This window comes from Bos javanicus, chromosome 12, assembly GCF_032452875.1.
Source record: "Bos javanicus breed banteng chromosome 12, ARS-OSU_banteng_1.0, whole genome shotgun sequence".
Taxonomy (NCBI): domain Eukaryota; kingdom Metazoa; phylum Chordata; class Mammalia; order Artiodactyla; family Bovidae; genus Bos; species Bos javanicus.
Genome location: NC_083879.1, coordinates 71,013,898 through 71,029,429, shown reverse-complemented (window position 1 = coordinate 71,029,429; position 15,532 = coordinate 71,013,898). Strand labels below are relative to the sequence as shown.

The 15,532-nt window shown below is 39.4% G+C and overlaps 1 protein-coding gene across 1 annotated transcript in view; it reads right to left on the bottom strand.

Moving 5' to 3' along the window:
- LOC133258039 (ATP-binding cassette sub-family C member 4-like) overlaps positions 1-15,532 on the bottom strand; it is a 138,809-nt gene that overhangs the window by 118,576 nt on the left and 4,701 nt on the right. Inside the window, 2 exon segments of the mRNA XM_061434374.1 lie at positions 377-466; positions 8,769-8,993. Of these exon segments, the coding sequence (XP_061290358.1) occupies positions 377-466; positions 8,769-8,993 (315 nt within the window).

Below are 15,532 nucleotides of genomic sequence, written 5' to 3'. Positions count from 1 at the left end.
CTTCATCATCCAGAGAGGGAGGAAGACAGTTCAGGCAGCAACACTGACACCAAATGCCAAGAAGGGCCACTATAAAACTTCTATGGAGGACCTCTATGAACACTAATCAAGCTGTCCAAGAACACTACTGCCTGCCTATTACTGAAGTATATTGCAGACAATGTCAGAAAAACAAACTTCTCATCTACAGGACAAAACATATTATCACATCTAAGTTGCACACAGAGGAAATGAGAGTTGGATAAAGAGAACCCTTGTCTTATGTCCTCAACAGAACACTGACCGACACCAAACCCTGGCACCTGGCATCCCAATAAGCTAAATCCAGTAAGAAGAAGGGTGGGAAATGGAAGAGGATCCCTCAGGGGCAGCTCACCTGATCAAACCTGTTCACATCGTTGGACAGCAGGTTAACTATCTGGCCTGTGGTGGTCTTCCCCATGGCTGAGCTACTCAGGCGAAGTGACTGAAATGAAAGAAAGATACAGAGAATCGGATTCCTACAGTGATACCAAGTCAGTCTGAGAACATAGCAAAATGGAGTGTGTTTTCATGGGGTCTTGTGTGGTGTCAGGACGAGCAGGATGATGCCTGACAGCAGGGCTTTGGGGACCCATGTTCATCCTTAGACAATTCAATGTGGCAGCAGCCCTGCTTACAAGGACAGCAAAAGGAGGAGCAGGAGACAGAAGCAAAATCCTCCACCCTGTTTCTCAGTGAACTTGGACCTGTCCGAAGGATAAATGAATGTAGGTTTAGACTTACAAGCCAACTAAGTAATTTTCAGCCAAACCCTAAACAGCATATTAAAAAGCAGAGACATCATTATGCCAACAAAGGTCCATATAGTCAAAGCTATATTCTTTCCAGTAGTCATGTACTGATATGAAAGCTGGACCATAAAGAAGGCTGAGCATTGAAGAACTGATGCTTTCAAAATGTGGTTCTAGAGAAGACTCTTGAGAGTCCCCTGGACAGCTAGGAGATCCAACCACTCAATCCTAAAGAAAATCAACCCTGAATACTCATTGTAAGGACTGATACTGAAACAAGCTCCAACAGTTTGGCTGCCTGATGCCAAGAGCCGATTCATTGGAGAAGATCCTGATGCTGGGAAAGATTAAGGGCAGGAGGAGGAAGGGGAAACAGAGGATGAGATAGTTGGATGGCATCCTGGTCTCAATGGACATGAGTTTGTGCAAACTCCGGGAGATAATAAATGACAGGGAAGGCTGGTGTGCTGCAGTCCATGGGGTCACAAATAGTTGGACTGGACTTAGCGACTGAACAACAACAAGATGAAAGTGGAGAGGTCGCCTTAAGGAAAGAGATTAGGGGACCTGGACTATAAATCTGGTCAGTCATTAATACTAGGTATGACACCATTTAAACACTCTGGTCTTAGTTTCCTCATTCTAAAACTAACCAGTATAATATTCAAAACACTAATCCTGTGAGGAAACTATGTTCTTAATGCCAGTCTGCTGACTTTACAAAAACCACAGACTGTGCTGTACAATCCCTTGATTTGATTAAAAAGCTCTGAAAAATTCCCTGGAGAACTGAGAAACCTGAACAGACCACCTTGAGCTGTTTCAACAGACCATCAGCTGGAGCCATGGATCCAAACAAAATACCATGGTTCATAAATTCTTTATATTTAGTCTTCAAGTTAAACAGAAAAATCAATGCTCAAGAGAAAATGTAAAATGATGTAGCCACAATGGAAGAGATGGCATTTCCTCAAAAACCAAACATGAAATTAGTACACAGCACAGCAATTTCATTTCCCAGAATGTACCCAGAATAATTTAGAGCATGAATTTTACTGGTCATTTGTGCACCCTGTTCATAGCACCATTATGTACAACAGTCAAAAGATAGAAACAACTCAAATGTCCACTAACAGATAAATAGATACCCAGTCAGTCAGTCAGTCAGTACTCAAACTCAAGTCCATTGAGTTGATGATGCCATCCAACCATCTCACCCTCTGTCGTCCCCTTCTCCTCCTGCCTTCAATCTTTGCCAGCATCAGAGTCTTTTCCAGTGAGTCAGTTCTTTGCATCAGGTGGCCAAACTATTGGAGTTTCAGCTTCAGCATCAATCCTTCCAATGAATATTCAGGGTTGATTTCCTTTAGGATGGACTGGTTTGATCTCCTTGCAGTCCAAGGGACTCTCAAGAGTCTTCTCCAACACCACAGTTCAAAAGCATCAATTATTTGGTGCTCAGCTATCTTTAGATTCCAACTCTCATCCAAACATGACTACTGGAAAAATCATAGCTTTGACTAGACAGACCTTTGTTGGCAAAATAATGTCTCTGCTTTTTAATATGCTGTCTAGGTTGATCATAGCTTTTCTTCCAAGGAGTAAGCATCATTTAATTTCATGGCTTCAATAACCATCTGCAGTGATGTTGGAGCCCCAAAAAATAAAATCTGTCACTCTTTCCATTGTTTCCCCATCTATTTACTATGAAGTGATGGGATCGGATGCCATGATCATAATTTTCTGAATGTTGAGTATTAAACCAGCTTTTTCACTCTCCTCTTTCACTTTCATCAAGAGGCTCTTACTTCTTCTTCGCTTTCTGGCATAAGGGTCATGTCATCTGCTTATCTGAGGTTATTGATATTTCTCCCGGTAATCTTACTTCCAGCCTGTGCTTCATTCAGCCTGGCATTTCTCATGATGTGCTCTGCTATAAGTTAAATAAATAGGGTGGCAATATACAGCCTTGATGTACTCCTTTTCCGATTTGGAACCAGTCTGTTGTCCCATGTCTGGTTCTAACTATTGCTTCTAACTACTGCAAAAAATTTCTGAGGAGGCAGGGTCAGGTGGTCTGTTATTCCCATCTCTTTAAGAATTTTCCACAGCTTGTGGTAATCCACACAGTTAAAAGCTTTGGCATAGTCAATAAAGCAGAAGTAGATGTATTTCTGGAACTCTCTACCTTTTTCAATGATCCAACAGAGCTTGGCAATTTGATCTCAGGTTCCTCTGCCTTTTCTAAATTCACCTTGAACATTTGGAAGTTCATAGTTCACATGCTCTTGAAGCTTGGATTGTAGAATTTTGAGCATTACTTTGCTAGCATGTGAGATGAGTGCAACTGTGGGGTAGTTTGAACATTCTTTGGCATTGCTTTTCTTTGGGATTGGAATGAAAACTGACCTTTTTCAGTCCTGTGGCCACTGCTGAGTTTTCCAAATTTGCTGGCATATTGAGTGCAGCACTTTCACAGCATCATCTTTTAGGATTTGAAATAGTTCACCTGGAATTCCATCACCTCCACTAGCTTTGTTCATAGTGATGCTTCCTAAGGCCCACTTGACTTCACATTCCAGGATGTCTGGCTCTCGTCCAGTGATCACACCATCATGGTTATCTGGGTCATGAAGATCTTTTTAGTATAGTTCTTCTGTGTATTGATGCCACCTCTTCCTAATATCTTTTGCTTCTGTTAGGTCCATACCATTTCTGTCCTTTATTGTTCCCATATTTGCATGAAGTGTTCCCTTGGTATCTCTAATTTTCTTGAAGAGATCTCTAGTCTTTCCCATTCTATTGTTTTCTTCTATTTCTTTGCACTGATCACTGAGGAAGGCATTCCAATTTCTCCTTGCTATTCTTTGGAACTCTGAATTTGAATGAGTATATCTTTGCTTTTCTCCTTTGTCTTTAGCTTCTCTTCTTTTCTCAGCTATTTGCAGGATCTCCTTAGACAACCATTTTGCCTTGTTGCATTTCTTTTTCTCAGGAATGGTCTTGATCATGGCCACCTGTACAATGTCAAGAACCTCCATCCATAGTTCTTCAGGCAGTTTGTCTATCAGATCTAATCCCTTGAATCTATTTGTCACTTCCACTGTATAATCATAAGGGATTTGATTTAGGTCATACCTGAATCAGTTCAGTTCAGTCGCTCAGTCATGTACAACTCTTTGCAACCCCATGGACTGCAGCACGCCAGGCCTACCTGTCTATCACCAACTCTCGGAGTTTACTCAAACTCATGTCCATTGAGTTGGTGATGCCATCCAACCATCTCATCCTCTGGCGTCCCCTTCTCCTCCCACCTTCAATCTCTCCCAATGTCAGAGTCTTTTCAAATGAGTCACTTCTTCGCATCAGGTGGCCAAAATATTGGTGTTTCAGCCACTGCATCAGTCCTTCCAATGAACACTCAGGACTGATCTCCTTTGGGATGGATTGGTTGGATCTCTTTGCTTCCAAGGGACTCTCAAGAGTCTTCTCCAACACCACAGTTCAAAAGCATCAATTCTTCTGCTCTCAGCTTTCTTTATAATCAAACTCTCACACCCATACATGACTACTGGAAAAACCATAGCCTAGACTAAATGGACTTTTGTTGGCAAAATAATGTCTCTGCTTTTCAATATGCTGTCTAGTTTGGTCATAACTTTCCTTCCAAGGGAAAGCGTTTTTTAATTTCCTGGCTGCAGTCACCATTTGCAGTGATTTTGGAGCCCCAAATAATAAAGTATCTTACTGTTTCCCCATCTATTTGCCATAAAGTGATGGGACCAGATGTCATGATCTTAGTTTTCTCATTGTTGAGCTAAATGGTCTAGTGGTTTTCCCCACTTTCTTCAACTTATGTCTGATTTTGACAATAAGGATTTACACAATATTGTATATACATGTGAAGGAATATGATTCACCTTTAAAAAGGACTTAAATTCTGACATCTCTTCCAACATGGATGAATCTTGAAGACATTGTACTACATGACATAGAATAAATATTGTATGATTTCGCTTAAATGAGGGACCTAGAGGAGTCAAATTCATAGAAAGATGTAATAGAGTCATGATGACGAAGAGGAGGTGACTGGGGAGTGAGTATTTAATTAATGCAGAGGTTAAGTTTTGGAAGAAGAAAAAATTCTGGAGATGCAGAGTGGTGATGGCTGCACAAGAATGTGAATGTATTTAATGTCACTAAATGGTGCACTTAAACAGTTAAAATGGTAAATTTTATGTTGTGTATGCTAAGTCACTGCTAAGTCACTTCAGTCATGTCCGACTCTGTGTGACCCCATAGATGGCAGCCCACCAGGCTCCCCCGGCCCTGGGATTCTCCAGGCATGCTGTGTATATTTTACCACAATTGTTAAAATTATGAACCAAAGCTATAAGTAATTTTATCAAAAGGTAAATAAATGACAAATCATCTTTATATATGATACATCTCCCAAAATCATTCAATATCACAAACTATGACTTAGAGCTTAGCAGCCATCCCATTTCTAACACCCAATCTGATTTCTCCCCAGGACCAGGGGTCAGGAGGTGGAGCCTAAGTATGAAACAAAGAAGTTCACAGGGACATTTCAGAGCCTCTCGGCAACCCCAGCTTTGCCCTAAGGAATCATCCCACCTGTTACCTGCAAAGAAGTGTCTTATTTCTCCATCTCAGTAGGAATCTAGATGCAAGGCTGTCCATGAGGAAATTTCCATGTTTCTGGAATTTCAGCTTATGTATACAGTTTCTGACTTTGAAAGAAACAATTATTTTAGGCAATTAAGCCAGTAAATGAACACTTTGGGAGATGTTCACATTCACATAAGCAACACACAAGGTCAGATCAGATTTCCCAAAAGAGGCCTTCCAAAGTGTTAGTGGGAAGAGGAAGAAAACCAGGTGGACACTGGTTCACCTGTACAGCAAAGAAAGAGCTTTCTTTGCCTAAACCATCATCTCAAATATAACTTAAGGTTTTCCCAGTACAGTTCTGGTGAAATTTCCTGCATACTTATGGGAGCTAAGCATGATCTGGAAAGGTAAACATCTAGCTATTTTTTTGGGGGGTGGGGGCTCCAAAATCACTGCAGATGGTGACTGCAGCCGTGAAATTAAAGACGCTTGGATGTATGACGGAGAGTGTTTTGCCTATGTTCTCCTCTAGGAGTTTTATAGTTTCTGGTCTTACGTTTAGATCTTTAATCCATTTTGAGTTTATTTTTGTGTATGGTGTTAGAAAGTGTTCTAGTTTCATTCTTTTACAAGTGGTTGACCAGTTTTCCCAGCACCACTTGTTAAACAGATTGTTTTTAATCCATTGTATATTCTTGCCTCTTTTGTGAAAGATAAGGTGTCGATATGTGCATGGATTTATCTCTGGGCTTTCTATTTTGTTCCATTGATCTATATTTCTGTCTTTGTGCCAGTACCATACTGTCTTGATAACTGTGGCTTTGTAGTAGAGCCTGAAGTCAGGTAGGTTGATTCCTCCAGTTCCATTCTTCTTTCTCAAGATAGCTTTGGCTATTCGAGGTTTTTTGTATTTCCATACAAATTGTGAAATTATTTGTTCTAGCTGTGTGAAGAATACCGTTGGTAGCTTGATAGGGATTGCATTGAATCTATAAATTGCTTTGGGTAGTATACTCATTTTCACTATATTGATTCTTCCAATCCATGAACATGGTATATTTCTCCATCTATTAGTGTCCTCTTTGATTTCTTTCACCAGTGTTTTATAGTTTTCTATATATAGGTCTTTAGTTTCTTTAGGTATATATATTCCTAAGTATTTTATTCTTTTTGTTGCAATGGTGAATGGAATTGTTTCCTTAATTTCTCTTTCTGTTTTCTCATTATTAGTGTATAGGAATGCAAGGGATTTCTGTGTGTTGATTTTGTATCCTGCAACTTTACTATAATCATTGATTAGTTCTAGTAATTTTCTGGTGGAGTCTTTAGGGTTTTCTATGTAGAGGATCATGTCATCTGCAAATAGTGAGAATTTTACTTCTTCTTTTCCAATTTGGATTCCTTTTATTTCTTTTCTGCTCTGATTGCTGTGGCCAGAACTTCCAAAACTATGTTGAATAGTAATGGTGAAAGTGGGCACCCTTGTCTTCTTCCTGACTTTAGAGGAAATGCTTTAAGGAAACTATTAGCAAGGTGAAAAGGCAGCCTTCAGAATGGGAGAAAATAATAGCAAATGAAGCAACTGACAAACAACTAATATCAAAAATATACAAGCAACTCCTACAGCTCAACTCCAGAAAAATAAATGACCCAATCAAAAAATGGGCCAAAGAACTAAATAGACATTTCTCCAAAGAAGACATACAGATGGCTAACAAACACATGAAAAGATGCTCAACATCACTCATTATCAGAGAAATGCAAATCAAAACCACTATGAGGTACCATTTCACACCAGTCAGAATGGCTGCGATCCAAAAGTCTACAAGCAATAAATGCTGGAGAGGGTGTGGAGAAAAGGGAACCCTCTTACATTGTTGGTTTGGAATGCAAACTAGTACAGCCACTATGGAGAACAGTGTGGAGATTCCTTAAAAAACTGGAAATAGAACTGTCTTATGATCCAGCAGTCCCACTGCTGGGCATACACACTGAGGAAACCAGAAGGGAAAGAGACACGTGTACCCCAATGTTCATCGCAGCACTGTTTATAATAGCCAGGACATGGAAGCAACCTAGATGTCCATCAGCAGATGAATGGATAAGAAAGCTGTGGTACATATACACAATGGAGTATTACTCAGCCATTAAAAAGAATACATTTGAATCAGTTTTAATGAGGTGGATGAAACTGGAGCCTATTATACAGAGTGAAGTAAGCCAGAAAGAAAAACGCCAATACAGTATACTAACGCATATATATGGAATTTAGAAAGATGGTAACAATAACCCTGTGTACGAGACAGCAAAAGAGACACTGATGTATAGAACAGTCTTATGGACTCTGTGGGAGAGGGAGAGGGTGGGAAGATTTGGGAGAATGACATTGTAACATGTAAAATATCATGTAAGAAACGAGTTGCCAGTCCAGGTTCGATGCACGATACTGGATGCTTGGGGCTAGTGCACTGGGACGACCCAGAGGGATGGTATGGGGAGGGAGGAGGGAGGAGGGTTCAGGATGGGGAACACATGTATACCTGTGGTGGATTCATTTTGATATTTGGCAAAACTAATACAATTATGTAAAGTTTAAAAATAAAATAAAATTAAAAAAAAAAAAAGAAAAAAAATAAAATAAAAGTGCTAAAATGCATACTTAAGAAAAAAGAAACACTGAATTAAACAACTTGAATGAATAGCAACAAATTCTCACCAAAATACTAAAAACAAGCTTGTGATTTCAAGTTTCATCCCAACATTCAGCTCTATTCTTTAATACCATTATAAACAATCATAACTATAGAATATAGTGAGTGAGTCTATGTTTGGCATGGATTCCATTTATATGTTTTTTTAGTTCACACAATTATATTCAATATGATTAGATGTTTCATTTAAAAATATAATCGTTTCCTTTCTCAAATACATTTTTTGCTCCTAGATTTAATTTTATAAATCCAATCACTGAAGTTTACTTTTAAATACAACTTCAATGTAAAAGAAGGTTTTAATGAACAACAAAAGTTCTACAAATACAGCTATGAGATTTAAGTATGAAAACATTGAAAACCAATTTGATAATCAGAATCCATTACAAGCTGAGTGGATATTATGCAACAACCTGTGGATAAAAGTTATCAAAGGCAGCTCTGACACAATCTCAACACAAAACTTTTCATTATTTACTTGTAAAGTTTGCTTAAATGACAACAAGAAAATTGGCCTGATGCAAATAGCAAGACTCTCTAGGAAGGTGTAAATGATCCCAGTTACAAATTTTTAGTTTTCAGAGAACTTTCCCAAAATGCTTATGATGCTTGAGGGGAGGTACACACCATGGTACCGAGCGATACTCACCTTGCGGTAGATCATATGGCACACGGCTACTCTCAGCCTCATCCCCACACGCTGCATGTGGTAGAAGTACAAGTGGTGCAGAATGGCCCACACAAGCACGCAGGCACTCAGCCCTGCTGCATAGCCATAGGCTTCATGCAAAGCAGCAGAATTGGCAGGATCATAGTTTTCAATATAACTAACCATTTTCCCCAAAAATATGGGTTGAACTACTCTGGTGCCTTCCTGAAAGAAAAAAACCTTAATTAGAAATACAAGTGATGTCAGTTTTTCTTAATACAAGCTTTACTTTTATTATTAGCATGTTGAAAAAGCCATCTTGAGAAAATGCTACATTCATGGCTAATCTAAAAGAAAAATGCACAGATCCACTATCTCAAAAAAGACAAGCAGACAACAGTGTTAGTTTTAATGTAGCCAAAATCTTACAATCAAAGACATTAAGCCTTAGTATTGGGTTGGCCAAAAACTTCTTATGGTTTTTAAGTAAAAATAAAAGGCACATTTTTCATTTTCACCAAGAACTTTGTTGAACAACCTTGTCAAAGTTCTGTTCCATTACCTTCTTCCATTTTTCGGGCAATTTCCTAATTTCATCCTCCCAAAACTTTGTATCTTTTTGAGGAAAACTTTGTATGTATTTCAGGTGCCTTTTACAGTCTTCTGGAGAATTAAAATTTTCTTCCAGTAAGAGAATCTTGTAAAAAACAAAATAAATGGAAATCTGAAAGTGCAATGTCTGGTAAATATAGAAGATGGGATAGATCCTCCAGGTCAGGCTGTAACGGTTTCTGCCTGGTCATCAAAGAAACATGCAGTCTTACATTATCCTGATGGAAGATAATGCATTTTCTGTTGACTAATTTCAGACACTTTTCATCAAGTGCTGCCTTAAGTTGATATAATTGGGAGAAGTACTCACTGGAATTAACTGTTTGGTTTTCCTGAAGAAGCTCATAATAGAGGACTCCCTTTCACTCCCACAGTATACATAACATCAACTTCTCTGGATGAAGACTGGACTTTGGTGTGGTTGGTGGTGGTTCATTTCACTTACCCCATGATTTCTTCCATGCCACATCAGTGTAGAGTATCCACTTTTCATCGCCCATCACAATTTGTTTTTAAAAAGGAGCATTTTATTAATAATTACATATCAGTAGAGAATTGAGTGGGCAAATATGGTCAAGAAGGGTTTTTTGCCCCCTGCTTAACTTAGGTGGAAACAAAACAACAAAGTCATTAACATAAACAAAATGGTAAAATGACTTTTGATTTTTTTTTTGTGTGTGTGGCTATTTTGAGTATGTTGACTATCTCCCATATGATATAACACTGATTGTTCTTAATCAATGTCTGGATTTGATCTGTGTCAACTTCTACTATCAAATGGTCTACTCAATTGTGGAACATCAGCCACAAAGAAACCTCCAGCACAAAATGTTTCTCTTTTTTTGGCTGTGTTGAGTCTTCATTGCAGTGTGCAGGCTTCTCTTGTTGGGAACTGCCAGTTTAGTTGCCCTGAGGCATGTAATATCTTACTTCCATGACCAGAGATCAAACTTGTGACCCCTGCATTGAAAGGCAGACTCTTAGGACCACCAGGGAAGTTCCCAGATGGGTTTTCTTTTGAGAGCTCTCTACTGTCTGTACAAAGTTGAGGCACCCACACACAAGAGGAAAGGAAGAAGAATCCAAAGCTCAAAATGTGAAGCATAACAAAAAAGCATTTTCTGCTCAACCAACTAGTGCCTGCTCAAATTATTTACAGAAAGCTGACCCCATGTCTCAAATGGATGAGGCACTCAAATGGATGAGGCACTCCTATATTGCTCTACACACACATGTTCATAGGCTCTAACACCTGCCTTACCTTCCACAAGGTCACAGGAGATTTCATCTACTCCAGAAAAGAGAAGACCATGTAGTGGAAGAATTATGAGTAAGGTGACCATATAAGAGTAAGATGACCAGTTTTCAAGAACACAAAGGCTCACTGCGACACTTCCAGAAAGCCCCATCATTCACCCCTAGAGGTGCTAAAAGCTTAAAAGCCCCTCACATCATAGATTATAAAACACACTGCTTATAGAGTTTACTTAGGTAGAAGTCTGGAGGCTTACACAGAGAAGCAAGAATGTCAAACTACACAAGGCAGTCCCCAGCCCAGATATGATCAAGGGAAGCCCAGTGCTGCAGGCTACAAACCTGGGGCTCTCCACCAGAAGTCCAGCAGTAACACCTGCCATCCCAAAGTGTCCTAAAACTGTGATTCTCTTTGGGAATCACTGCTGTCTGTTACTCAGCTCTCTATTTGGTCCTAATATTGTTGTAATTACAGGAAAAGTAAGAGTAATGCCACCTACTTAAAGAACACTGTAAATGCAACAAATCCAGCAAAAAAAAAAAAAAAAAAATACTGCAAAAGAAAGGCAGGTCATTACTGCCTAAATGTCTTGATTTTTCTGCTGAGAGACAGAATTTAATATGCCAGCTGAGCAAACAGCCTCACTAAGGAGTAATGCCAGTCCAGGACCTATATCTTCTACTCTTCTGTCTGTTCCTGATCCTAACCCTCAATTAGTAAGGTAAAAAACAACTGAGAAAGTATTCAGTATCAAACTTGAAACTGGGGGCTCTCCTGATAGCTCAGTTGGTAAAGAATCCACCTGCAGTGAGGAGACCCCTGTTTGACTCCTGGGTTGTGAAGATCTGCTGGAAAAGGGATAGGCTACCCACTCCAGTATTCTTGGGCTTCCCTTGTGGCTCAGCTGGTAAAGAATCCACCTGCAATGTGGGAGACCTGGGTTTGATCCCTGGGTTGGGAAGATCCCCTGGAGAAGGGAAAGGCTACCCACTCCGGTATTCTGGCCTGGAAAATTCCATGGACTGTAGAGTCTGTAGGGATCACAAAGAGTCAGACACAATTGAGTGACTTTCACAAACTTGAAACTAACGAAATTAAAACTTTCTGGATAAGCAGGGAGAAGATAAAAAATTGTTTCCAAGATCCTTCATCTTTGACTTCTAAGCTTGATCTGTGAATATTCTTTCCACAAACCAATTGAGATTAGAGTTCTTACTCCTTCACAGGAATTCTTCACAACTGTGAAACCATAAAAGATTTTCAAAAGAGTCCAATACAATATGACAACATTTGTTCAAGTTTCCACAGAAATCTCAGGGTAAGAGAGAAATAGACAGACATTTCATGGTGCAGTCCCTAGTATTCAACCTTCTGAAAGTACTTGACTTTGGGGCCCCATTTCCTGCTTCTTAGGGGAACTTCTCACAGGGTTAAGTGCTAAAATTTCCCTAGTCAGGATAGTTTCCCCATTACATTTCTGCATGTACTTAAAAGGTTTCTTACCCAACTCCACCATCTCCACTTCATGAGAAAAATTAATAAAACACAGAAAATAGAAACAAGCTATCAACTAAAAAAATGCTTGAGTGAAGTATATAAGCAGAAAAGAATGAGCTTATGGAAAAAATGAATAGATAGTTTATCTTCAGAAATGGGGGAACAGGTGACAAAGAGTAGAGCTGAGAAAGATCCAGAGCTAAGGAGGAAAAGCAGTGAATCAGGGAAAAAAATAACCATTAGCATTTTACATATAACTTCACTCCTCCCGACACAATGGTCTTCATCCTGACTGTAGCTTACCATCACCTGGGAGGGGTTAGGAGCGCTCTGAGGCCTGAAACCCAGCCTCCAGAAACTGATTTAGGTTCAAATGATTAGAGATGGAGCCTGAAGTTCCCTCTCCCTAGAAGATGCTGGATGCAGAAACTAATCCCATGTAAGCATCTGCTATTCTCCTGTATCATCAGGGCATCTGGACGTGGAGGGGTCATGAACCTGCTCTGAAGGACTTACAAGTGCCACAGAGGGTTTTAACCAGAGTTCCATGTTACATATCATGCTTCTAGGAAAATTCCTTATGAATCCAAACTCTTTAGACTCCAATGATGAAATTCAGACCTTTCATTTGACACTACAGAAAAAAGTAAATGTTTATAAAATACTATATCTACAAAATAAAAACATGAATAAAAATTTGTAATGTTACCTCTAAAAGGGGAGGGAGAATTAGAATGGAGCCAACAAGGATATCAGACTTCCTTAAAAACAGCCTCTTCTGTTGATAGAGTTTGAAAACAATATCAGTTCAATTCAGTTCAGTCGCTCAGTTGTGTCTGACTCTTTGCAACCCCATGGACCACAGCACACCAGGCCTCCCTGTCCATCACCAACTCCTGAAGTCTACTCAAACCCATCTCCATTGAGTTGGTAATGCCATCCAACCATCTCATCCTCTGTTGTCCCCTTCTCCTCCTGCCTTTAATCTTTCCCAGAAAAATATTATACAGAATTATAATTATAAAACAACAAAGTTTTAAAAAGCAATTCCTAAAATTTCAGAGTGAAATGAAACAAAAGGTATATCCATCCAGTAGGCTGAGTTATACAAAAAAAGAATTATTAAAAGTGGTTGTAAAAAAATAATTTGAAAACACATTCCCTGTGTGATATGCCTAAGGACAATATGAACAGCAAAAAAAAAAAAAAAAAAAAAGCTTCCAAAAGTCACATTATGGTTAATAGTGTTGATACTATAAGATTTTTAAATGAGTAATTATGTTGATATCATTGAGAACTGGGATTAGGCATGACAGAAAAGAGAACAGATGATGAAAGAAAACAGATACCAATCTAAGAGTTAAAAGATAAAGTAAAAACACTACTGTCCTGAATCTGATTTAGATTGAAAATACCCATATAAACTCAAGGTTTGTTTACTACAAAAAAATGTGTACTAGCCTTGTCTAATGAAAAAGCTGAGAAATAATAGCCGACTCAACAGCAATGAGCACCCCTAGTGCCCAGACCATAGTCTCTAAATACCATTTCCCACTAGAAGGAACCATGGCTGCTTGGAGAAATGGAGATTCCAGGGCTGAGGCAAATTTTTACTTAAGGGTGCACAGCTTTTTTGTGTGTGTAAAGATAAACTAGAAACATTTTGTCACATCAGAAACCAAAAAATTAGCAAGGATTTCTACAGTATGCACAAAAGACAGGAGTCCTAGGAAGAGATGCATTCTATCCTTAATGGCAGAGGCTGGTTTCACAAAGGGCTTAGAAAACTCATTGCTGTTTATAGGCCATTATGGCTGAATGAGATCTCTTGAGAAAAGTCACTTCTAAAAGCCAACTTTTCTGGAAAGTAATTAAAAGTTTCGCTTCTAAGCAGGATTTTGATTTTTTTAATCATTATGAAAGCAATCTTTAAAAAAAAAAAGGAATCATCAAGGAAATAATCTATTTCCTTGATTTTTTTAAAGAAAATGGATTGAGGGGGATTGGAGGATGAGTGAAATAGGTGAGGGAGATTAAGAGACACAAACCAGTTATAAAATAAATAAGTCATGGGAATGTAATGTACAACATAGGGAATACAGTCAATAACATTGGAAAAATTTGTATGGTGACAGAGGATAACTAGACTGATCAGGGTGATCATTTAATAATGTACAAAAATACTGAGTCACTACACTCACTATACACTTGAAAATAATATAATATTTATATTATACTTCATTATACTATATATATTATATATTAGTATATATAATATTATATATTATGCTAATATTTATATATACTTCATTATATTATAAAGTATAATACTTCATATTATACTTCAAAAATCATACTTCAATTTTTAAAACTTTTTTTCAATGAGGCAATAAAAGTATAGATTTTTTAAAAAAAATGAATTGAAAAGCATTACCCTCATATATGTCTCAAGGTCATCACTGTGGATATTACTAACACCTGATGGCTAATGCTATGCTCTCAAGAATCAGTAGAGCAGGTCTGTTCTGCAGGTCCCTTTCTAGTTGGCTCAGTGCCCCCTCCTCCTCTCCTTTGCTGTGTGGTCCTCAGTGGTTGCTCTGAGCCCACATATCTCTGCCACAAGCAGCCACTCCTCAGCCTCCTGGGTGGAGCAGAAGTGAGGGACACATGGAAGAAAGGGTTGGGAAATAAATGCAAAGACCACTCAGCTCTCTGGGAGTGAGTCAAGGCACAAAGCGCTGAGTCCAGGCACAAAGCCCACTTTGGGATGCAGAGGATTCTACTTACTTCCTGCTCATCAGTTGAGCTCTGATATAAAGATTTACACAAATATGTGCTTCCTACATTCTCCACCTAAAGCAGAGACAATCAGCAAAAATGGCCTTGGACAAAGGTCAGTAATTAGACAAGGCCAGGCCATTTCTAAGGTTCCCAGGAAGAGGACATAAACTCTGGTCACTTCGCCCCCCTCAGGGGAAGGGACTGGGTGAACTGGACTAGGTGAACTGGACTGGGTGAACCCCCTCTGGTTCTCTGAGGTCACCCCACTTACACACCAGCAGGTGGACACCTCATCTGTCACAGAGAAGCCCTAATGACCTGGGGAGGTGGTCTCTGTGTCTCTGGTCCAGGAAGAGTCTTCGGGCCCCTCCTCTCCACCCTGAGGGCCCCAGGCAGGCAGAGACCTGTTCTCCTCACCCAAGGTCCCCATGGAGGTGCACACAGGGGCCAGGGTGCTGGGAACTCGCTGGCTGTTCTGTTCTAATCAGGGGTGACCTGCAAGTGCTCCAGGTTGGACATTAGCCTGGTACTTGCTTCCCCAAGCCTTATGATCACTCCTCAATTTGCACAGGACAGAGGTTTCACACTTTAAAATCTTAACCCCAAAAGCCTCATGCTG